The sequence below is a fragment of the Crinia signifera genome, chromosome 8 (assembly GCF_055691185.1).
Source record: "Crinia signifera chromosome 8, ASM5569118v1, whole genome shotgun sequence".
NCBI lineage: Eukaryota > Metazoa > Chordata > Amphibia > Anura > Myobatrachidae > Crinia > Crinia signifera.
This window is the reverse complement of record NC_139224.1, coordinates 61,016,011-61,042,297: the sequence shown is the minus strand read 5'-3', so window position 1 is coordinate 61,042,297 and position 26,287 is coordinate 61,016,011. Positions and strand designations below refer to the sequence as shown.

The 26,287-nt window shown below is 46.8% G+C and overlaps 1 protein-coding gene across 3 annotated transcripts in view; it reads left to right on the top strand.

The window, feature by feature from the left end:
* Positions 1-26,287, top strand: part of JOSD1 (Josephin domain containing 1) — a 37,138-nt gene that overhangs the window by 6,000 nt on the left and 4,851 nt on the right. For all 3 annotated transcript variants that reach the window (XM_083156541.1, XM_083156543.1, XM_083156542.1), the window contains exons 3-4: positions 2,300-2,428; positions 8,284-8,478. In XM_083156541.1, coding sequence (XP_083012667.1) covers positions 2,300-2,428; positions 8,284-8,478 — 324 coding nt within the window. The remainder of the gene's footprint in view (positions 1-2,299; positions 2,429-8,283; positions 8,479-26,287) is intronic.

The window sequence follows — 26,287 nt, the reverse complement described above, 5'->3', positions numbered from 1 at the left end:
CCTTCTTAAGGTGCCCATACACGTTACAATTATTGTATACGATATCGCATCTCTGTTTTGCGATGAGATGATATCTAGTACAAAAAAAGTATGTGCAGCACATACTTTTTGTACTATATAATCTCATTTGATCTCATCACAAAACCGAGATGCGATATTGTATTCAATAATTGTAACATGTATGGGCACCTTTTAAGATGGACAAAACCATGTGCACTGCAGGGGCGCAGATGTGAAATGTGCAGAAAGAATTAGATTTTGGTGAGTTATTTTGTTTCTGTGCAGGGTAAATACTGGCTGCGTAAATACTTCGGGCTTGGCTCGCTGTGCTCGCACTTTACAAAATCAACTCCACGCTGACATGCATAGTGGGGGTATGAACAGGTCGGGAGGACGCGTACCGCATCCCCTCGCGGGGCTCGCTATGGCATGGATAGTGGGGGTGTGCTAAATCGTACTGCATGTGATATTTGCATGCAATTTGCATACAATGTGATCCACAGTGAAACTACACAAGTACCAAACCATCTCATAGTTCTGTACCATTGATGGTAGAAAACCATGGTTCTCATCCATAAATGGCAAAAATAGCTTTAAATTGGTGCTCTGTTACTGCATGTTTAAAAATGGTGAACTAAAATTAATTTGGTGTATCTATAACATAGTGTTAATTCTAGCACCCACAATCTTTGAAAACCCATGCAGTTCCTCTTCCCTGCCTGGGGTGTAGCTGTCTGCTGTGGTGTTTCTAGCACAAGTGTGGTTTGCATATAAGTGCCGATATACAGACCACACTGTGCTAAAAGCACTACAGCAGACAGGGACACCCCAGGCAGGGAAGAGGAACTGCATGGGTTTTCAAATATGGCGAGTGCTAGAATGAACACTATATAACAATAGGCAGTGCATTGCATAGTACAAGAAATGTGTGTACACAAATTGTATCTAGTTCAAAACACACGCTGTTGTTTTGAACTAGATGTTATGCGATCTAGTTCACAATGCACATCACATCATGTGTAGGCACCTTAACTTTTTATCTTAAGCTGTGTACATATGGTGTGATTTTTGGCTTTGTATGGTCTTGACTATCCGATTTCCCTTGAACTCCCCAGAGTCCAGAACCATACAATATTGACTATGCTGATTCAATGCTGTTGCACCCCTCCCATTTAGTCATTGCCTGAACAGTCTATAAAAATAGACTGTTCAGGCAAGACTATCTTGTATCTCACCTGTAGAATGTATTTGGCCTAGGGCCAAATTTCAAGATGGTCGGTGGCCATACATCAGAAAGACCTATCTCATAATTATGATTGTGTCCAATTTCCCTTCAACTCCCCGGCAGTCTTTTTTTTGTACTCACAATCTGTCATACAATCCATCTGCTGCATGATTGTGATTGAAGCTTAATTTAAATAGGGGGCTGGCCTACTAGGATCAAAAGGATAAGCGTACCAAAAATCCAGTTTTTTTAATTTACAGGTTGCCAGCAACTAGATATCTGCTCACATATGCTGTTATGCCATTATTAAATGGCCCTAATGAAGCAATCCTCTGAACACTGTTTTCAGTAGTAGTGTCAGAATTATGCAAAAGGACATCTCTTCAGCCGCCCGCCCATCTGCCGCTTGGAAACTTCTGCAGCTCCCAGCGTCTTCACTGCCGCAGGGAAGCTGCACCTCTTCTCTCTGCTAGTCAGGGAGGTAGTGTCACATGACTCTGGTTGTAGGAGCCATCTAAAGACAGATTGCATGTGCATAAAAGCGCATGCAATCTGCTCCCAATCCCAACTGATCTGACATGCAGCACGTCAGATCAGTGGACCAATCCTCCAATCTCCTGGGGCTGGCATTGTATGATTGTGTGCACACAATCTGCATACAATCCGTTTTACAATCCTCTGAGATTGTATGATTGGGGGCAATGTCTTTTATGATGTATGGCCACCTTACATCTATCCAAAATCGAATCGAACCTGAATTGCACAGTGTGTACACCGCTTTAGTGCTCTTTGGCCTATGGTCAAATACATTACAAGTGACATAGTCAAAATTGCCTTGCCTGCACAGTCTATTTATCCATACGATACTGACCTCAAGAAGATTTTGATTAACTTTTTATAAAATTTTGACTGAAAAGTCAAATTGTAAGCCAAAATCGCACTGTGTGTACGTACGCACCTTTAGGGCAGCTGGTGATAAAATGATGTATGCATGTACATATGTATTTCATTGCACAGAAAATGAGCAACTTCATTAAAATAATGTTTCTTATTGTTCTTTCTCATCCAATGCAGATTGTCCCCCAACACTTTGGTGACGCCACACAAGAAAAATATGTTGGGGAATGGCAACTATGATGTCAATGTTATTATGGCAGCATTGCAGACCAAGGGTTATGAGGCAGTGTGGTGGGATAAGAGAAGGTAATGACATCACTTTATTCAGTAAGAAATAAGGTTTTTATTTATAGATGTACTCCAAGCCGGATTAAACCCTGTGGAGTCCCCTAGCCAGTCAAAATCTCAGGGCCCACTTTGCAAATCATTAACACTTTCTTGTGAATTTGATGCCTATGGTTTATGTACACTAAGTTTTTAATGGGCACATTTCATAAATACATTATTTTCTCTAGAGCCTTTAATGTAAAGTTTTAGTATCTTTGACTTGAATGTTTTTTTTCTCTCTATCTTATGGAAACAATTTAAAAGAGCTTGATTCTTTCAAGATCAAAAAATATTTTTATCTGTTGTTGCATGGCCAATAGGTTGGTGCCTACTCTGCCTGTTTGGTAATCCGGCACGTGGTGTACAGATGTGTCCACATACATCTATCCTCCGATACAAGTCACATTATACATAACAAAGAAACAAGTTTAGGTACTGTGCTGGTTAATACGGTGCATCTAGGTTTGAATTAAGGAATCACAATGCTTATATCTGAATAGATAAGATTTATTAAAATGTTTTCGCAATATAAGAACAGGGGCTACATAATTCACAAAAATAACACATAAATATCAATTTAGTACCCTAATACCCTGATGGGTGCTTGCAATGTTAAATGCACCCCCACTATAAACGCCAACCCGAAGCGTGGCGAGCGGCGGCGGTACGCGTCCTCCGACCTTTTCATACCCCCACTATCCACGTCGGCGTGGAGATGAGAATAGATTAGTGTGGCGAGCGCAGCGAGGGACGCGGAATAAGAGCCCGAAGCGTGGCGAGCGGACGCGGAATACATGTAAAGTAATCCGTGTCCCCTCGCGGGGCTCACCACGCTTCAGGCTCGCTGCGCTCGCCACACTATCTAAAATCAACTCCACGCCGACGTGGATAGTGGGGTATGAAAAGGTTGGTGGATGCATACCGCCGCCCCTCGCGGGCTCACTACACTTCGGGTTGGCATTGATAGTGGGGGTGGCGTTGACAATGGGGGTGCATTTAACATTGTACGCACCCATCAGGGTGCTTGTACGATTAAAAATCGCATCACATGCCGCTATATTGCATGCAACGCGATTGTACAAGATGCATTTAGATCAAAATTGGGGGCGACGTGTAGGAAACAAGTACCAATAAATAATAAAAAAAAATTTTCCATACATAAGCCATTGGAGGAGGCCATAAGTATTAACTGGGAAATATACTTTTTCTTGCTTTGTTTCTTCATACATGTCCTTTTCACATAACCCCTCAAAGTCGGGTTGTTGCCAGGTTGAGGTGTGGTGTGAAAGCAGCACACTGGATAATATGGGTCAACCAACCTGGCAATTCGACCTGGTTTATAAGAAAGGTTAATCCTGGGTCACCCTGTATAGATCGGATCCAGTATCTGACCCAGCATAGTGATGTGGAAGCAGTAACAGATAATTAATGATTGTACAGATTTGTTCATGGAAGACGTAGACAGATGACGTGATGAGCAGAGGCATAAAATGCCCTCCTTTTATCTCTGGTTTCACTGTGACATTCTACGGGCTATGCTGTGTGTATCCAGCAGTCATAATTATTTATTTTTAAACTCCTATGGAACACTGACATACCATGGGTATAACTGGTGCAGAGGAGTCTAGATACTAGATAGTTAAACTATTAGTAGAGCTCAGGCTCCTCCCTTCTACCCCACCCCTTTCAGGCAGACAGTAGTTTTGTTTCTGCCCACCAGCAGTACAACCCTACTTTGCTCAGTCTATTCTATTTATAGTATATTTGAATACCATAATCCCACAATGCCACTGGTTGTTCAAATTATATAATGCCTATAGCTGCTGGACACAGTCTAAAGTCCAAGTTAGGGCACCCAAACCACAAGCTTTACAAATTTCAGTTCATTACCTAGGGAAGCTGCATGCTGAAATGTGTCTTTACCCCTCTGTATGTAACGTGGTGAATATAAGCAACAACATCCAAACAAGGCCACTAGATGAGGCGTTTCCAAAATATCACAGGTGATGGGCAAGTTCATTGCTCTGTCTCTGTATACACTGCTCAACTTAAACACCTTAGTGCCAGTGCTATTTGCCTGGAGTGAGTGTATGGTAATCCTTGTACAGGCCTTACCACCTTGACATAGACTGACTGCAAAGGTTCTGCTCCCTGACTTGCCCTGCTGCGGCTACATGACATCCTTCAGTCTGTGCATCACCAAAGCGGCAGAACACTGCATCATTCTCTCTGGGGGTAACACTCTTGATCCATCTCTATCCAGCATTCTCCATGAATTCTCATGTTAAGGGCTGGCTACTTTATCCTGGCTCCTCCATCTCCTACTCTGAGCCAACTAACAAGCCGGGTTTAGCGCCATCTGCAGGCGCACAGGAATGCTTCACCTTTCTCGTAGTGAGAGTATAGGTCTATGTCTCTCAATTATAGGTACCTCACAGCTCTCCCTATGAGGCACAGGTCGGTCTTTTCATAGGGTCCTCACAGGTACCTCATACTGTACTTCTCTTTCCCTCTGCCCCTCCTCATCTGACAGGGCAAATCACTCCCAGCTGTATATCACTACGCCCTCTCCAACTGTCAGCAACATCTGTGTAATGCATACCCTCCAACTGTACCAAATTTGCCGGTACAGTACCGTTTTTAACGGTCTGTACCGGCAAATTAAATCTGTACCGATTTGTAAAGAATTGACAGCCGGGCAGAGAGCTGTCTGTGCGCTGCCCGGCTGGATCAAATTTTGACCATATACTTATAGTCAAACAAGCGGCAGCAGCGTGGTCCGATGCTGTTCTATCAATTCTCCCTAGTGTGGACGGCCGCGAGCCAGTAGGAGCTAATGATTGGCTGCCGGACCGCGAGCTCCTATTGGCTCGGGGCCGTCCAGCGGGAGAATTGAAAATAGCGATGGACCAGGCCGCTGCTCCGTCGCACCGGTATGGCAGCCATCTTACGACGGCCACCGCGCTCCGCTCTCCTCCGTGTCCCATGGGATCCCGATGCCAACACATCAGCCTAGGTGGATGCACTGGACGTGTGCGGCATGTCACATATTCGCCGGTATGTAACGGGGGCACCCACAAATCAGCGCCGCCGGCTCGTATGTGTAAGAGGTCAGCGCAGAGACAAACCGAGGGGGGACCTGTGATTGGCTGATGGAGATAGGCATATACTATTTATATAATACAGTGAATCTTCTGCTGGGTATACATGATGCGGCACTGACAGATGTACTCCTGACAGTATGATCACTGTCTATACTTGAGACAAATGCCCTCAAAAATTACCTTAAATAATTTAATTCATCCTACATTATTGCAAATGGTTATTTACTGGGTAAAGTAGAAGCAAGCATAAATTACCAGTGACCGTTTATTGGTCTAACTTTAACAATGTTAAAGGATACACAAAAAGGATAAAGTCACGCTGAGCAGGGGATACGGGGATGGGGCAGCTAGGCAAGCAGCATGGAGTGAAAAAAAAAATGCACAGTACACATTCGGAAAGGGGGTGTGACCACGGCCACTTTAACTGTGGCCACGCCTACTCACACATGGCCACACCCCCTTCCCGAATGTGTACCGATTTCTGCCATTCAGATGTTGGAAGGTATGGTAATGTATATATGTAGCATACAGCAACCCATTCCACTGCCAACAATGAACTCCGACATGTACAGTGTCACCAACACACCAAAATATATAAACATTTTTTTTTTAAAAACCTACACCTACATTACATTTAGTTCATATATTTACTGTCATTTAACATAGGATTCGAGATTTTAATACAGGTATTTTAACCAGGGTTTACCTATGCCTGAACGGAACAGCAATTGATTTGCTCCTTTGGGTGCCATCTATATGGAAGACAATTGAATTTGCTCCCTAATTGTCCAAACAAGAGATCATCTCTCCCTGTGTTCCCTGCCCTTATCTCTCCCTTTAGATGGAAAGCGCACAGTTATCCTGGCCATACAGTGTCAGGTCAAACTTGTTCTCATACATCGTACAAATATCTGACGTTGACACTGTCAGACGAGTGGTCTTTCGATATGATGATGAAACAAATGAACACATCTGTTGTCCTGCTGAACTATTTTTCAGACTAAAAATTGTTGCCCGGCTGCAACCAAATACTGGTTGGTATTGGCCAGATCAGCTGATAATTGCCTGATTGGGCTTTTAATTGCACAGTGTATGGCTATCATTGGTGACCAGATAGTTATGGTGTGTACACACGGTAAGATGTGCCTTAAGATCTTATCCACGATCTGATCGGATAGGATCTTAAGGCACATCCGATTTGCATCCTATCTTGACTATATAGTGCAGATCTGCACTATATAGACAAGGCAGCCAAGACTTTCTGGCTTCCGATACGTGAACGTTAAAACCCTTGCGATCTGCATCCGATGCCGATCCGATGTTGACTATATCGTCAACATCGGAAAGGAAATCGGACCGTGTGTACACAGCATTAGTGGCACTGCGGGTCCTCATAGATTTGTGCAGTACAGGTGAGCGTTTTCTCATTTTTACCAAATTCTACCTTTAAAATAAGTTTTGTTCCTTTTAGGTTAGGAGTGTAGTTGTACACTAAAGAATATTGTGACATTACATTCCAAACAGTTTTGCAATTTATGCAACATAATTAACCCATTACCTTTTTAATTGGTAATTTGGACAAGTAACCTGGGCTTTTCCGTAACAAGAAACTGATCAAGCCAGACAGGTACAAAATGTTTCTCCTCTTTTGACAAAAACAAAGTTGTAAGTACATTGTATTTCATCATCTTTAATCCCTTCGCTAGCACGCCCAAGACTTTTTCAGGCTAGGCGCCAGTGCCCAGTCTGGCAAACCTGGAAAATCTTTGTGAATGCCACTGCCTGTGCTCCCTCTTGCCACTCAGCTTCAGCTGCTACCCGGACCTGCATCCCCCCCCCCCCTCCCACCACCACCTTGCTAACGGCACGCCGCACACAGCTAGGTTGCCATGGGCAGGGCCAGGCAGTGTCTGATTTAGTGTGTGATGCTGACTGGCCCCAGGAAGCACAGTGGAGGGGGGGGGGGGGGTTGTTTAGGGAGCGCTCCCTAAAAAAAAAACACGCCACTGAAGGGGTTGAGCAAACATTACAAACTTAAACTTGAAAAATATTGTGGATCTCCACAGTGACTTTGTAATATATGTGATAATATTAAATATAAACAGTGAGTTCTTATAATATGAAAGCTCTGATGGGATTACTTCAGTGGTTATTAGGAAAATTTGGTTATTCTGCGGCCCACCTAGGAGATGGGATTCCTGGCTGAAGTAGGACCTGTGTATCAATAATTCTTACCATTTCTAAAGGTAGGAGGGTGTGTGACTGGGGACCAATTACAGCTGCATCTCCAGATACCAGTTTGTGATATTTGTCCTCATGCAGCCCCTTTGGCTCGGTTTAGCAAAAAAACACGAATAAGGAAATAATGCATACCTTCTGTAAAAGTCACATCTGACCTGTATAGAAGCAGGATCCTTAATGAATTTCCCAGTTACTTAGAATAGCCATATTATTTACAGTGTCTCACTTTATTAGGGATGAAGGTATACTGTATTTGGCACTAGAGTAATTACAATGACTACAATCAAGTGAAAAGTGGCTGAAACTGGATGATTCTCATTATTCACTTTACTATTGTACACATTGAGGATTCATTGTTTTGTATTTTTGTCTGTAATGCGGTGCAGTAGACTGCAATCCTCTTTAAAGAATGATCTTGTGTTAATGCATTTTTTTTTTAGAACAATGTTTAATTTTTTTGGTATTTCTCTTTTGTTTTACTCGGAATAGGGATGTTGGCTTAATCTCACTCTCTAATGTTACTGGGTTCATTATGAATCTGCCATCCAGTCTGTCCTGGGGACCCCTGAAGCTCCCGCTTAAGAGGCAGCACTGGATATGTGTACGGGAAGTGGGAGGCACTTATTTCAACCTGGACTCTAAACTGAAGAGGCCGGAACGAATTGGAAGTGATGACGAGCTAAGGTAAACAGAAATAGCAATTAATGCCATGTTGTTCCAGGATGGCGCACAACAGCAATATTTCAAGCACTAAATATAGACGAAATATCAGTCTTATGTAACTGCTCAGGAGGTATCAATATTTATCTATTACCACTATAGCCAAACCTTCATAGCCTCTTTGGAACCCTGTGTAGTTTTATAGCACTTTTGCTTTGGTTCACTCAGTGAATTGGTTCACTCAGCCTTTAAAACAGACAGCGGAGTGCGCATCAGCAGTGATTTATCTGCCATTTTCATGGACGGCAGGAGTGCGCATCGGCGCTCAATGCCCAGCCCATACACTATAGTCTATTTTGAGCTCAAAACTGGAAAACTAATTTGCTTTCCGCTCAAATGCAGCCCAGTGTGTATGGCTTGATGATGACCGCTAATGTGGGCTCCCGCATCATCAGTCACCGCCGCTCATCTGCTGGACGGCTTTCCGTAATACCAGCAGATGAGCGGCAGACGCCGCCGCTGATGCAGGAGCGCGCAGCAGCACTCATTGCTGCCCCGTACACATGGGGCAGCTTTACAGCTGAAAGCCGCTTAGACGAGTAAACTGAGCGGCTTTCAGCTGAAAGTCGCCCACTGTGTACAGGGGCTAAGAATTAATCATCTGGTATGTGATGAGTTCTCAGAAATAATTGTTGGAGATCAAATAGTGTATTCACTTTACCATGACTAATCTGTTCCAAAATTGTTGTTTATCGATACTAATTCGACCAAGGTATAGAATAAAATGGTAATAATTGTTAGGTTTATATATTTGATTCAGTATGTTTTTGTATCAGTGTGTGTATGTATGTACACACACACACAATATGGACAAAAGTATTTGGTCACACCTGCTAATTATTGAATTCAGATGTTTCAATCACGCTTCAATGTTTGAAGTCAGATGGGCGAGACTGGGTTTGACGGTTGCCAGGAGATTTTTACCTGCCTGACTGCATTATGCTGGAGGTGTTTTTCAGGGCTTGGGCTAGGCCTTATATATCCATTGAAGGGCAATATTTGAACAATGCTATGCTTTCCACTTTGTAGCAACAATTTGGGGAAGGGCTTTTTCTAATCCAGCATGACTATGCCCCAGTGCACAAAGCAACAACTATAAATCCCTTTTGGTGTAATGGTCAGGCATCCAAATACTTTTGTTCATATTGTGTGTGTGTGTGTGTGTGTGTGTGTGTGTGTATAATATAATATAATAATAATGATGTGTATGTATATATATATATATATATATATATATATATATATATATATATATATATATATATGTGTATGTGTATGTGTATGTATATGTGTGTGTGTGTGTGTGTGTGTGTGTGTGTGTGTGTGTATTTATTTATTTATTTGCAGTTTCTTATATAGCGCAGCAGATTCCGTTGCGCTTTACAATAGTAGACACTGATAAAACAAACTGGGTAACAACAGACAGACTTGGGGGTTAGAGGGCCCTGCTGCAAGCTTACAATCTATAGGGACATAGGAGGGAAACACAAGGACAGGCATCAGTAATAGCATAGCAGTCCCAACAAGTTACAAGTCCAGAAGGGAAGCTATATAATACATAAGTGCCTCAGAGGGTTATGCGTGTAGAACTTAAATATGATAGGCTTGCCTGAAGAGGTGAGTTTTCAGGGAACGCTTGAAAGTTTGGAGGCTAGCGGAGAGTCTAATTGTGCATGGAAGGGCATTCCATAGGATGGGAGCAGACCGATGAAAGTCCTGTAATAGTGAATGGGAGCTAGTGATCCGCTCAGATGAGAGACGCAAATCTTGTGCAGAGCGGAGTGGTAGAGATGGGAGATATTGTGTGATAAGTGCAGAGATATATGCTGGTGCAGTATGGTTAATAGCTTTATATGCAAGTAGAAGTGTTTTATATTGAATACGGTAATATACAGGCAACCAATGGAGGGACTGGCAGAGTGGATCAGCAGACCATGAGCGTCTTGCAAGGAAGATCAGCCTAGCAGCAGTATTTAAAATTGATTGCAGTGGTGAGAGTCTGTTCTTGGGAAGACCAGTTAGGAGACTATTGCAATAATCAATGCGGGATATAATGAGTGCATGGATAAGAGATTTAGTAGTGTCTTGTGTGAGATACGGTCGTATTTTGGATATGTTTTTTAGATGCATGTAACATGATTTGGAGACAGATTGAATGTGGGGAACAAAGGACAGGTCAGAGTCGAGGGTGACCCCTAAGCAACGAGCTTGTGGGGTAGGGTAGATTGTCGAGTTGTCAACAGTGATGGAGAAATCAGGATGGTAACTGTTCTTAGTTGGCGGGAATATAAGTAATTCAGTTTTGGAAATATTGAGTTTGAGTTGGCGAGAAGACATCCAAAGTGAGATGGCAGAGAGACATTCAGAGACTCGGCCCAAAACCACTGGTGACAACTCTGGGGTTGATATATCATATAAGTGATACTGAAATCCGAAGGAGCTGATTAGTTTGCCAACCGAGGAGGTATATATCTATATCCATCTTTCTTCCTCACCCTCCATGGTGGCCTCACTCTGGGTTTACATCCCATCCCACCAGCTCTAGCCAGCTAGATTTCTTTGTAACTCCACCCACCTTGGGTATATCCGGCCCCCTACCTGCCTTCCTCAGTCTTTTTTTTTTCCTGTCTCCAATGTAGACCGTGTAGAGTAGGTCTTTTATTTTATGTAGAGGCTTATGCGCCTCCATGTAGCCGATGCTGGAAGGGGTGGCTCCCAGGGGGGAGAAGTGCAGATGACCGGGCGTGCTGTCATTTAAATCAGCTGCAAATGGAGTAGGGGGTGTTTTGCGTTATGCCCCTGCCAGCTGCGCTCAACGGAACTCGCAGGGCGGCATGCTGGGCTGATCAGGCAGCGATGAACTATGTTGGTGCACTATACCTAAAGTTGATGTGACTGTATCGGAGGTAGTTTCCAAAACTACTATCCTATTAGAAGATGGGGCCAGTCTAAAAGATGGAATGAACAGGAGGATTGAAAGTTCTTTTAAAAAAAAATTACATAATGCTTTGGTGGTGTCGCAGGATTGGCTATGGCATCCACATCTAGAGCATTAAGGCTGTGGGGATATTCTATGTCGACTGACATAGACGAGAAGATTTCAAGTCAATTTCTGCAAAAAAATAATAATTCTGGGCATAATGATGAAAGCGATAGAATTTATGTGTGAGGCCTCATTGGATGTGGTAGAATATGCCGCCAAAGCTATGGCTGTATCAGCCAGACGAGCATTATGGTTACACCGTTGGTTGGCAGATATAAATTTTTTAAAAATGGTCTGCTTTCATTGCCTTACGAGGGGTCTCTGCTCTTTGGCAACAAGCTTGTGTCCCTAATTCAGAGGATATCGTGTGACAAGTCGGCATCAGTTTAGAGCAGGCATGTCCAACGTTGGCCCTCCAGATGTTGTGAAACTACACATCCCAGCATGCTTTGCCAAAGTTTTGCTATTAGAGAATGCTAAAACTATTGCAAAGCATGCTGGGATGTGTAGTTTCAAAACATCTGGAGGGCCAACGTTGGACATGCCTGGTTTAGAGAGACTAGGAATTATAGGCCTGGAAAATAGCACGGCAGATATTGATCCGGCGTGCCTGTCAGAAGAGGATATTGTAGATTCTGACAACTATAGTCTGTCTGGGATTACTACTGTTGGAGAAAGACTACAGAAAGTTGTGTACACATTCAATGAAAGACAAATGGACTCTAGCAGTTCTAGGAGGTTTACAGAAGAATATGGTGTGTTCGGCTGAGAGTGCGCTTCAGTAGCCGCTGAGCAGATGAATACTAGGAAAGTGAAGCTTCACCAAACCTTCACCAACAATAAACATGCATCACCAAGAAAATTTCTTAAGATTTCACCTAGTTCGCGCTGAATCAATTCTTGAAATGGTTAGTCTTTTCCAATGGCACATGGATAACCAAAAATGGAAATGGAGGGATATAAAGTGAAGTACAGTTTAATCACAATATTAAAAAAACATCAAATTATTCAAACATCATTCTTAAAGCAAACCCAATAAAATTCATCACATCAACATGGCAGTGGTATGGGGTAGATGGCAACAAATTACCAGAGGGCGTGTGAACTGGTAGAAAAACACAGCTCAGGTTGAGCATAGGATAGGACAGGGCTCGACAAATACCGGGGGCCAGGTCGCCATGGTGACCAGATTCTGCTTCCTGGCGACCATATTTTTTTGCAGGGAGGGAGGAAGCAGAATCTGGTCGTGGGCAGGTCAGCGGCACAGCGCAGGCAGCGTTTCCAGACCCCCCCCCCTCTCTTCTCCTCAAGCCGGCACTTGCCCGCAGCAGCGTGGGCAGCAGTACCCGACCCCCTCACTCTCCTCCTCTTAACAGAAAAGCGGAAGCGCAGGCACGGTGCCCGACACTCTCCCGCTCCTACTGGAAGGCAGCACCGGGCCAGCGGTGTCCGATTTCCCCCCCCCCCCCACCCACTCGCAGCAGCACAGGCACCGACGCCCGACTCTCTTCCGCTCCTACTGTAAGTCAGCAGCAGCGGGGCAGCAGTGTCCGGACCCCCCCCCTCACTCACCCACTGCAGCGAAGGCACTGGCGCCCGACACTCTCCCGCTCCTACTGGAAGTCAGCAGCAGCAGTGTCCGACCCCCCCTCACTCAACCGCGGCAGCGCATTCACCGGTGCCCTCTCTCCCCCACCTACTGAAAGCCAGTGGTGCCCGACCCCCCGGGCAGTGCTGGGGAGAACAAAGCAGCGGCGGGTGGCACTGGGGAGATGGACAGCCTGCCACCAGTGAATGGGAGGCCCACTGGTAAGAAGGACGCCTGCGTCCTCTCCCCACCCTCTCCTCTTCCACCTTACCAACTGTTGTCCCCTAATCCTGGCAGGCAAATGGTTGGCACTTCTGGCAAAACAGGACCTTTCCTGTAATATAATATCAAAAATCACGTTGGAGTCTGGGGAAACGGTGTGCGAGACCCCTAAGATTGTACATGCCTTCACGTCCCACTTAGGTAAAGCCTATCAATCCCAATTATCTAAGGGCAAGGCAGAGCTGTGGGAATATTTGGGCTCAATTCCTTTGCCCCGGCTTTCATTAGAATGAAAAGAACTCCTAGATGCTCCTTTGGAACTAGAGGAGGTAGTTGAGGCTATTAAATCCTTGCCAGCTAATAAAGCCCCGGGGTTGGATGGGCTTCCGGGGGAGTTTTATCAGCAATTTGTTAAAATATTGGGACCACAGTTATTGAGTCTGTTCCAGGCGATGGTTGAGTAGGAGAATATTCCCCCCTCAATGTCGGAAGCATCAATAATAATGATCTCAAAAAGTGGAAAGGACCCGACTCTGGTAGAGTCATATAGGTCGATTTCGTTAATTGCCTCAGATGCTAAGATCTTTGCAAAGGTCCTTGTGAACCGACTGAGCAAAGTTATTAATAACATCATTTATCCCGATCAAAAGGGCTTTATGGCTGTTAAATCAAAGATGATCAACCTGAGAAGGGTCTTTTCATATATATAAATTGCTGAACTTAGAAAGGCCAATGTTACAGTTGCATCTTTTGATGCAAACAAAGCATTTGATTCCATTGAGTGGGAATATTTGTAAGGAATTCTCAAGATATTTGGGTTTGGAGACAGGTTTATAAAGTGGATATCATTATTATATAAAAACCCCAAGGCAAGGATGACCATAAATGGGTATACGTCCCCTCGGTTTCCCCTTTTTAGGGCTACCAGACAGGGGTGTCCCCTCTGCTTTTTGCAGTAGCAGTAGAACCGCTGTCTTGTGTATTAAGACAGGTATTAGGTAGAGGGGAGCAAGGAACGGGGTTAGGGTTAACCCCTTCAGTGGCAATCCCGAGAATTTTCCGGGCTGTGCCTCAGTGCCCAGTCTGGCAAGCCCGGAAAATTCTCGGGATTGCCAGCCGTATTGTATGGTATTTCCCTACAGCCAACAGGAAAGTTAAGATATTTAGAGATATGTGTTTCGAAAACACAAAGTGACTATATCCATGATAATCTTATCCCATTAATGAAGGATTTTAAGGTCCTTGCTGGATAAAACTTCCCATTTCTCAAATTGGTAGAGTAAATTTTATAAAAATGTCTGACTGAAGGTGCACACTCCACCAGGGCTGTTTTAACCTTGTGACCAAGGAAGGTGCAAGTCTCTGTGAAGGATATCTGTGCTGTGGCCACTTGGTCTTCTAGCCATACCTTGTGCTTGAACAAGTAGTGTTATAATCAAACTATGATATTCTTTAAGCATCATTTTGACTATGTGTCCTTTATTTATTCTGCCATGGAGGGTGAGGAAGAAAACCACTCCATGGCAGCCTATAGTTTTCACTAACGTCCTTGATGGGATACTGGGAATGGTCTTAAGACATTGGGTATTAGAGGGTATCCGCAGGAGACAGGCACATCTATAACTTTGAAGCTGGGTGTACTGGCTTCTCCCCTCTGATTCCCCTCCCAGGAACCAGTTTAGAAAAATGTGCCCTCAGGAGAGGATGCACACTGCTGGAGCTCCAGAGAGTTTGTCTTCAGTTTATTTTCTTTTATTATTTTGGGGTTACTGTGTTGGACTTCACAGTATCCCTGCTTCGAGGGAGTCAGTTGAGGAGGGTTCAGCTGCAGGCCTCTTAAGGTACCGAGCTGTCCCTGCTGCAGGACCACTGTCCTGAGAGGGTGTTTGTACTCACGGGCATTGCGCTGCAGTGATACTCACCCCCAGCATGCCGCACACTCCTGACACAGTCCGAAGACGTCTGTGGTGAGTAGAAACCGGGGTCCCCACAGTGGGGTACCCCGGCTCATCGTGCGGCAAGATGGCGGCGGCGGCAGACGCGGTACCCTGCACAGGGGCTGCGCAGACCCCCCATCACAGACTGGCTGCGGGTGACAGTCCCTGGGCTACCAGGGCAGATCCCACCTTAAAACGCTGTTCAGTGTAAAGGGCGCCATTAAAACTGACAGCCAGCGCCAGTATAAAGATCAGTGAAGCCCCTGCGCCATCACAGGGGGGCGGGGCTTCAGCGGAGCGAGGCCAGAGCTCTGAGCGCGCATACACTACTTCCTGCTTCTCCCTGGGCGCCATTACTGCCTCCAGATCACTCCTCAGCGGTGAGGTGTTGGACAGAGGAAATCTGCAGAAAACAGCAAGTGTATTTAGCGCTAAAATCGCTTAATTGATCACACTGTTCTGTGTTTATGCGTGTTACCAACTCCTAAATAGGAGTTCAGGTTGTACAGGGTGTGCTGGTCTCCTCAGTGTAATCTGAGCGCTCCCCCACGTGCTTGTTAAGCTACACACTTCCAGTGATAGAGCTCACACATATATAGCTGCTATACACTGCACATTGATTATATATATCTTTATTTCATTGTGATTGTGGTGTGTTTGTGGAAGAAAGGTTACTTATTCCTTCAACATGGTGAGGAAGTTAACCTGTCTCATTTGCAGCAGCAAGTTTGTGCCTAAGTCCACCTCACAGATTACCTGTGAGGAATGTATGTCCACTCAAACGAGTGGGGCAGGGGTTTCACCCCAGATCAGTGGTACTCCTCAATCAGACTCACAAGAGCCTGAGTGGGCGGCAGGCATTAAAACCATGCTGCAGGCAGTGTCAACTCAATTGGCTGCAAATACAGTGCAGACCAAACAGGTGCAGCAGGACTTAACAGTTCTAGCCGCACGGGTGGATAATATAAACACCACCACGGGCCAGTCACGGAAGCGTGCTGCGGCCGCCATGTTGCCTGATTCAGATGATGATCTGCAGGCGGGTGACGACACAGATGATAACGTGGACGACGGGGCTCTGATCCCTGATTCACAGTCATCTCTTAGAGGCCCAGAACCTCTTATTACAGCAATAAGAGAAGTGTTAGACCTTCCCTTAGCAGACATGCAGGAAGGTGACCCGTTTTTTGGGTCCCAAAGGAAACAGCAAATTGTTTATCCTGAACAAGTTGACCTTGATGAGACGTTTAAGGAGGCTTGGAAACAACCTGAAAAGCGTTTCCAACTTTCTAAAAGGTTTAAGTCCAACTTTCTCTTTCAATGGTCCTGGTGACACAGCTCAACACTGGGATGTAGGAGGGTCCGAAGGAGCCAGGCACCTATCCTAAAGTTTTAGAGGGTAGGCTCCTCCCCTACTGCATCCCTGGACTCTTCAGTTCGTGTTAGGTGCCCACTGGAGTGGGTGCTATTCTAAAGGGCTGCAGGAGCAGCCGAAGAATTAGAGTAGTTAGGGGATTTTTATTATTTTATTAACTTTTACCCTAGCTAGGTAGGCACAGTGTGAGGATTCTCATAGTGAATCCTCACACTGCTTGCGCAGCAGGAGCTGACAGAAGCGCGTCCTGTCAGCTCACTGTGCACAGGGGAGACGCTGTCTGGTCTCCCTGTGCAGCGCTTATAGCCTTTTCTAAAAGGCTGCCTGGGCTCCGGAGTACCCTGAAACCGGCTCCACGCTTAGGTGGGGATCATGGGGGACAGGCGCTCCGTGATGGCGGCGGCCATTTTATGCGGAGCTTACACGCTGAGCTCCTAGATGAGAGGACAGCAGCGTTGTGACAGGCATGTTCCAAGTGATCCCCATTTGAGGGGGAGACACTGGAACTAGGAAATCCTACCTAAGGAGCGGCTTGCTGGGGGTGGTTGGCGCCAAAAGGTCACGGACCCCGCAGCAGCAGGGACCTGTGGTCTCTTCCTTCACTCTGACTTTGGCGCCTTTCAGAACGCTTGCAGCGGAGCTGAGCTGGCTTACTGATCCTGGCAGAGTGACTTGGATTTCCTGGGCATCGCTTCCCCGCAGTTGAAACCAACAGACAGATAAGTGATTGGGTGCATTGCCTCTGTATAAACGCTTGTACATTGTTTGCACTGTGTATACTGATAGATATACTTTTATCACTTGCGTCATGTCTGAGCATCAGGCTGTGGTTTTGGGGGAGGGAGCCCTTAATGCACTGAGCGCGTGCAATGTTTGCACACAAAAATTTGTCCCTGAGCAGATGGCCAAGGGGGGCTTATGTATTACTTGCGCTGATGTGAGACCCATGGGCAGTGATCCCCATAGGGCAGAGCATATGGAACCTGCGTGGGCCAGGGCCCTAGGCAGGTCAGTAAACGCTTTGGTGCAGCTTTTGGACAGGCAGAGTGATGGGCTGGTAGAATCACAGAGACCTATGCCATCATCTCAGCAGTCGTCTGGCTCCTTGCCTCTTACCCAGGCAGATCCTGCACTTATCCAGGTGATGCAGGATACTGCAAAAGGGATTAACAGGTTCAGTGAAATGCTGGACAAAATGGATGATGTGGCAGGGACCCCTAGAAGGTCTTATGCCTTAACTACTGTGGTAGATGAAGAGGAAGGAGAGTATACTGACATCCCCTGGGATCAGGGTGATGATTTGGAAGAGAACTCTGCTGCTGGTATAGAGGATCTCATTATAGCTGTGAAGCAGGCTTTAAAGCTGACTGTGGAGGATAAGACTCCTGTTAAAGGTGTTTTTAAGCGACAGCGGAAGGAGGCTGTTACTTTTCCTTCAGATGAGGGGTTACAGGAATTGTTAGAAGGGGCTTGGAAAACTCCTGATAAGAGGCTTCAGATGCCTAAGCGATTCCTTAGTCTGTACCCCATGCCAGAGTCTCATGCGGAGCTCTGGGAAAAGGTCCCAGTTGTGGACGCTTCAGTGGCACGTTTGTCCAAGGCTACTGTATTACCAGTACAGGGCGGTGCAGCTTTTAAAGATTCTGTGGATAAAAAGCTGGAGGGAAACCTCAAGGCTATCTTTGAAGGGGTGGGGTTTACCTTACGACCCCTTATTGCTTCAGCCTGGGTTTCTAAGGCCATGATAGAGTGGGCTGGTGAATTATGCACCATGCTGCAGGCTGACCCGGGTGCATTACTGCTGGCAGAAAAGATTAAGGCAGCAGCAGAATATGCAGTTGAAGCAGAGGAGGAAGCTATTAAAATGGCAACCAGAGTGTCCACAGTCTCCATTAATGCCAGGAGAGTGCTTTGGCTAAAAGCCTGGGAAGCAGACAATGAGTCCAAGAAGGCTCTGGAAACATTAGCCTTCAAAGGAAAGGTACTCTTTGGTACCGAATTAGAGGAGATTATAAAACAGGCCACAGGCGGCAAAAGTACATTCCTGCCGGCCTCCTCAGCAAAGCAGACGTCCAGATTTTCTGCTTTTAAGCCGTCCTTTCGGCCCTCCCCTAGAGGTGGTGCGTCCTTTCGAGGACAGTCTTTCAGGGGAAGGTTTCAGCCCTCTAGAGGCAAGACACAAAAGTCAAAATTTGGCTCTTTTCACAAGAAGCCTGCCAATAAAGGAGAGGATAAACCCTCTGCATGACTGTCAGGGGCTTTGCCCGACAGTGACAAAAGTGGGCGGGCGTCTCACGCTCTTCAGGGACGCTTGGGCTTCTCTAGATCAGGATGCCTGGGTGCTAGACATCATAACACAGGGTTACAAAATCCCTTTCAGAGGGCCACCTCCGAAGAGGTTCATTCCCACATCCTTACCAAAGGAGGCACGGCTGCGTACAGCTCTTGTGAGAGCAGCGCACTCCCTTTTGGAAAAAGGGGTGGTGACACTAGTCCCCAAGACAGAGTGGAAGAAAGGCTTTTACTCCACGCTGTTCCTGGTGCCCAAACCAGACGGGTCTTTCAGACCAATACTAAATTTGAAGTCTCTAAATGTTCATTTATGGGTAGACCATTTCAAAATGGAGTCTCTACGGTCAGTACTCCTGAGTCTGGACCAGGGAGAATTTTTGGCGTCCATGGATGTCCAGGACGCATATTTGCACGTTCCTATACACCCGGAACATCAGACCTTGTTGAGGTTTGCCATAGGAGACCTGCATTTACAATTCCGGGCGTTACCCTTTGGGCTAGCAACCGCGCCAAGGGTATTCACAAAGATAATGTCAGTAATGGCGGCGGTGCTGAGGCTCAGGGGAATCACAGTAATACCCTATTTGGACGATCTCCTGTTCAAAGCAGAGTCAGCAGCCATGCTGCAGAGTCACTTGGCAGAAGCCATCAGCTTTTTGCAGGCTCACGGCTGGATTTTAAATTTGCAAAAATCTCAGTTGGTACCGTCACAAAGGCTCCAATTCTTGGGAGTCATACTGGACACCCATCTTCATCGGGTATTCCTCCCGGAGGTAAAGGCCAGGGATCTGGCCACCCTAGTCCAGGAGATTCTCAGGGCTCAGAGCATTTCAGTATGGGGGTGCCTCAAGCTCCTGGGGAAGATGGTGGCGTCATTCGAGACGCTTCAATTTGCCAGGTTCCACTCTCGGAGGTTCCAATGGAACATTTTGTCAGCTTGGTCAGGAAACACTTTGACCATGAAATCCGAGATGATAGTGCTGTCTTCGGACACCCGAGAATCTTTGAAATGGTGGACAGAAGTAGATTCCCTTCAGTGGGGTCGGTCATTACAGACCTGGGACTGGTTGATAGTAACTACCGACGCCAGTCTCAGGGGCTGGGGGGCAATAGTCCTGGATCTCAGGCTTCAGGGCCTGTGGACGGCAGAGGAATCAGCGTTACCAATCAACATCTTGGAGCTGAGAGCTGTCTGGAAAGTCATTTCCTTGGCGGGAGACCGGTTACAGAACCTCCCTTTGAGGATTCAGACCGACAATGCCACGGCTGTGGCGTATCTGAATCACCAGGGAGGTACACGCAGCAGATTGGCCATGTGGGAGGTATCCAGAATCTTCCTATGGGCGGAACAGAATGTTCCAGCTGTATCGGCTATATTCATCCCAGGAATAGAGAATATAGAAGCCGACTTCCTGAGCAGGGAGGAGCTCAAGGAAGGGGAATGGAGCTTACACCCTCAGGTGTTTCACCAAATCACTTCGATGTGGGGAACTCCGGATGTGGACCTGATGGCATCCAGGATCAACCGTCAAGTGCCCAGGTTCTATGCCAGAACAAGGGATCCACTAGCGGAGGCAGTGGATGCCATGACTATTCACTGGCAGGGAGATCTCCTTTATGCATTCCCACCAGTACCAATGTTACCGAGACTTCTGAAGAAAATACAGGGGCAGAAGGTTCCAGTGATCTTAGTGGCCCCAGATTGGCCAAGGAGATCCTGGTACTCGAGGCTTCAGAGGTTGTCTGTGGACTCATGGCGTCTACCTCTGAGACCAGACCTTCTAAGACAAGGCCCTTTCAATCACCTGGATTCAGATCGATTGATTTTGACGGCCTGGCTATTGAAACCACCATTTTGAAAAGAAAAGGGTTTTCTGAGGCAGTAGTACAGACTATGATAAAAGCCAGAAAAGCTGTATCTTCGGCAAATTATTATAGAGTTTGGAAGACTTACATTCGATGGTGTGAGAGAAGAAAGGCTCATACATCTCATTTTAAGCTATCAAGAATGATGGAATTCTTACAAGATGGTTTTTCATCGGGCCTAAGCCTTCAGTCACTGAAGGTGCAGATTTCGGCCTTGTCCATCTATTTCCAGAAAAAGATAGCCATTTTGCCGGAAATTCAAACCTTTTTACAAGGAGTATCCAGGTTGAAACCTCCATACAAGCAACCAGTAGCACCTTGGGATCTATCACTGGTTTTGGAATGCCTTCAAAAGGCACCTTTTGAACCTTTAAGGTCGGCTGACTTTAAGTTTCTCACGTGGAAGCTAGTGTTTTTGTTAGCAGTAGCATCTGCTAAAAGAGTTTCAGAATTGGGAGCTTTGTCATGTAAATCTCCCTTCTTAATTTTTCATGATGACAGGGCTGTTTTAAGAACAGTGCCTCAGTTTTTACCGAAGGTGGTATCTACCTTCCATTTAAATCAGGAGATAGTTCTACCTGTGTTTCAACCCCCAGAGGGTTCTAAGAAAAGGGACAAGTTGAGAACTTTGGATGTTGTGCGTGCCTTACGCATATATGTGGACAGAGTGAAGAGTGTCAGGAAGACTGACACATTGTTGGTATTGTATGACGTACACAAGATTGGTTGGCCTGCATCTAAGCAGACTATTGCTAGGTGGTTGCGGTCTGTGATAGCCTTTGCATACACCAAAGTGGGTAGACCAGTACCGGCCAAAATAAATGCGCATACCACCAGGTCAGTTGCCACCTCTTGGGCGGTTCGACATGGGGCCACAGCTGAGCAGGTTTGCAGAGCTGCCACTTGGTCATCTGTTCACACATTTGCCAAATTCTATAGATTCCATGAGTTCGCGTCGGAGGACGCATCATTCGGGCGAGCAGTGCTGAGAGCTGCAGACCTGAGCGTACCCTCCCAAAGGACCGGCTCTGGAACGTCCCAGTGTTGAGCTGTGTCACCAGGACCATTGAAAGAGAAAAAGGGATTTTTGTAAGAACTTACCGTTCGAATCCCTTTCTCTGATATGGTCCTGGTGACACAGCGATCCCTCCCTTACGCTCAGTAAGTATGCCAGAAGTTTCATGATGTTCATGTTAAAATGGTTAAAAGTTAACAGTTTTCTGTTATAAAATGTGCATATAATATGTGCAGGCGTTTGTACTGAGTTAATGTATTCCAGTGGCTTTGAAAGATGAACTGAAGAGTCCAGGGATGCAGTAGGGGAGGAGCCTACCCTCTAAAACTTTAGGATAGGTGCCTGGCTCCTTCGGACCCTCCTACATCCCAGTGTTGAGCTATGTCACCAGGACCATATCAGAGAAAGGGATTCGAACGGTAAGTTCTTACAAAAATCCCTTTTTCCCTTTGATCCCGCCACTAGAGCGGTGTGGGAAGAGCCTCCGGTTGTGGATGCATCAGTGTCCAGACTGTCCAAAAAGGTGGTTCTCCCTGTTCCAGGGGCAGCAACACTAAAGGATAGTACAGACAAAAAACTGGATACTACCCTTAAGTCCATGTACACAGCGAGTGGGGCGTCTCAGAGACCTGTCCTCGCCAGTTGTTGGATGGCTAAGTCCATTTATACATGGGCTTCTCAAATCCAGGAAGGCATGCTGGCCGATATGTCAATGGCGCAGATCGGAGAGAGACTTCGCCATATCCAGGATACTGCAAAGATCCTGTGTGACACTCAAAAGGAGCTTGGAGCTATAAATGCTCGCTCTTCCGCAATGGCGGTTTCGGGCCGCAGGGCCCTCTGGTAAAGACAATGGGTAGCTGATCCAGAGTCCAAACGTAGTGTGGAAAGTTTGCCTTTTAAGGGAGAAAAGTTATTTGGTAGCGAACTTGACGACCTTATATCCAAGGCTACAGCCGGCAAGTCGATTTTTCTGCCGACGGCTTCCACTCACGCAAAACGTCCCTTTCAGGGCCATACGTCCCAGTCCTTTCAGGCTTCTCAGTCCTTTCGGCCTTCCAGGCCCAGGCAGAGGGCGAGAGGCTCCAGCTCGGCCGCCAGAGGGGGCCGTGGCAGGTTCAGGAAGCCCGCCAGCACAGGATCTCAGGATCGTGCCGCTAATGCCTCCGCCTCTAAGCCGGCAGCATGACTCGGGTTCCGACCCTGGAGTCACTTGCGAGGTGGGGGGTCGCCTGTCAGCTTTCAGCCAAGTATGGTCAGTCTCTCACCTGGATTCCTGGGTGAGAGATCTTATTACCAACGGCTACAGGTTGGAATTCGAAAAACCTCCCCCTCACAGGTTCTTCAAATCAGGTCTGCCGGCTCTACAAGCAGATCGAGTGAACCTGCAGCAGGCAATACAACGCCTGCTGACGTCACAGGTTATCACACCTGTCCCATTGGAGGAACATGGAAGGGGTTACTACTCCAATCTGTTCCTCGTGCCGAAGCCGGACGGCTCGGTACGCCCATTTTAAATTTAAAGTCACTAAACCCTTTTTTAAGGGTTTACAAATTCAAGATGGAGTCCCTCCGGGCAGTAATAGCAAGCCTGGAGGAGGGAGAGTTCTTAGCATCGCTGGATGTGAAGGACGCCTACCTCCACATACCAATTTGGGGTCCACATCAGGCTTTCCTGAGGTTTGCGCTGAAAGATCTGCACTTTCAATTCAGAGCGCTGCCATTCGGCCTGTCATCAGCGCCGCGTGTGTTCACGAAGGTGATGGCAGAAATGATGGTACTGCTCAGGAGGTCGGGTGTCAACATTATCCCCTACCTGGACGACTTGCTGATCAAAGCAAGGTCGGAACAGGTCCTGCTGCAGGATATAGCAAAGACCAGACAGGTTTTATCCGAGCATGGGTGGATCCTAAATATCCCCAAGTCCTCCCTGACGCCGTCGCGTCGTATCCTCTTTCTGGGAATGTTCCTGGACACAGAGTTGAAAAGGATTTTCCTCCCTCGGGAGAAGATGGAAGCCATACAATCCCTGGTGATGGTGATTTTGGCAAAGCCTCAGGTGTCGGTTCACCAATGCATCCAGCTATTGGGCAGGATGGTGGCCACCTTCGAGGCCATTCAGTTCGGACGCTTTCACACCAGGGTGTTCCAACTGGATCTGTTGGCAAAATGGTCGGGCTCCCATCTCCTGATGTACAAGAGGATTTCTCTGTCGCATCAGTCCCGGCAGTCCCTTCTATGGTGGACTCAGGAGTCGAACCTGCTTGCAGGTCGGAGATTTGGCATCCAGGATTGGGTGCGACTCACGACAGATGCGAGTCTGCAGGGATGGGGTGCTGTGACCATGGACAGAACTTTTCAAGGTCAGTGGACTCGGTGGGAAGCGAGACTCCACATCAATATCCTGGAGCTGAGAGCTGTATACTATGCAGTGTTACAAGCTCAGGACCTCCTCCAAGGTCGGGCGCTCCAGATACAGTCCGACAATGCCACAACTGTGGCCTACATAAATCGCCAGGGAGGCACGAAAAGCAGGACTTGCATGAAGGAAGCTTCCAAGATCCTGGCTTGGGCGGAAATGTACGTGGTGGCTCTGTCGGTCATCTTTATCCCGGGTGTGGACAATTGGGAGGTGGACTTTCTGAGCCGTCACGCCCTCCACCCCGGGGAATGGAGCCTGCATTCACAGGTTTTTGCAGCAATTGTGGACCGTTGGGGCCAGCCATCGATAGATCTGATGGCATCCCGGTTAAACCACAAGGTCCCCAGGTACTGCACGCGGACCAGGGATCCCGGCGCAGTGGCGATAGACGCCCTGACAATTCCATGGGTGTTTCCCTTGGTGTACCTGTTTCCACCCATACCACTGCTGACAAGGTTGCTAAAAAGGGTTCGAAGTCAGGGAGTGGAAGCCATTCTGGTGGCCCCGGACTGGCCAAGAAGGGCTTGGTTCGCGGATTTACAGAGCCTGCTGATCGAAGATCCTTGGCCCCTTCCTCTAAGGAGAGATCTACTCACACAGGGCCCGTGCGTCTTCCAAGATTTAGGGCGGCTACGTTTGTCGGCATGGAGGCTGAGCGGCAAATCTTAGCTCAGAAAGGTCTGCACTCATCAGTTATCACCACGATGATTCAGGCCAGAAAGCCGGTAACAAACACCCACTACTACAAGATCTAGAGAAAGTACGTGGGTTGGTGTGAGGAGCAGAAGGTTCCCCCAGCAAAGTTTAACCTGAACAGGTTATTGTGCTTCCTACAAGCGGGATTGGATTTGGGTCTCCGTCTGGGCTCACTAAAGGTCCAGATTTCGGCCCTGTCCATTTTCTTCCAAAGAAAATTGGCTGTCATCCCGGAAGTACAGACATTCCTTCAAGGGGTGCTTCACATACAGCCTCCCTTTGTACCTCCTACACCTCCTTGGAGTTTGGACGTCGTCCTAACCTTCCTTCAATCCTCCTGGTTTGAACCTTTGGAGTCGATAGAATTGCGGTATATCACCTGGAAGGCGGTGGTCCTTTTGGCCCTAGCCTCGGCTAGGAGAGTGTCTGAATTGGGAGCCCTTTCCTGTAAGAGTCCCTATTTAATTTTTCACTCAGACAGAGCGGAGTTGAGAACAAACCCGCGATTTCTCCCTAAGGTGATATCTTCCTTTCACCTTAATCAGCCAATTGTAGTCCCGTCTGCGTCTAGTTCACCGGATATTCCGGTATCCCTGGATGTGGTGCGTGTCTTGCGTGTGTATGTCCAGAGGACTTCAAGAATCAGGAAGACAGATTGTCTATTCATTCTGTATGACGCACAAAAGAAGGGACACCCTGCATCTAAGCAATCCATTGCTAGATGGATTAGGACTACTATCCAACAAGCCTATGTGACGGCAGGCATACCGACACCTCCTGTTTTAAAGGCTCACTCCACCAGATCGGTGGGCGCATCCTGGGCGGCTGCTCGGGGTGTGTCAGCTCTGCAACTCTGTAGAGCTGCTACATGGTCGGGGCAACACACCTTTGTAAAATTTTACAAGTTTGATGCCTTGGCCAAAGAGGATACCCAGTTTGGGCAGGCAGTACTGCAGCAGTCTCCGCACGTACCCTCCCTTTCTGGAAGCTTTGGGACATCCCCAATGTCTTAAGACCATTCCCAGTATCCCATCAAGGACGTTGGTGAAAATAGGAATTTAATACCTACCGGTAATTCCTTTTCACGTAGTCCTTATGGGATACTGGGCGCCCGCCCTGTGCGGGGGTCTGGCTGCAGTTTTATTCTGCTTATTAAAGTTCAGAAGTTCACTTTATTGTCTTCTGGTTATAAGGTCTAGTTCAGTGACCTTTGCTAAGAAATTCCACCCAATTGGTGGTATTATAGTTGTTATTTTTGATGAATGCGGGTGTGCTGACATGAATCTCACCACACTATTCACACTTATGTTTACATAGGTGACATATAAAGTATTCCTCTCATATGTACATTCTCCTTCGGGCACAGTTTTTCCATTA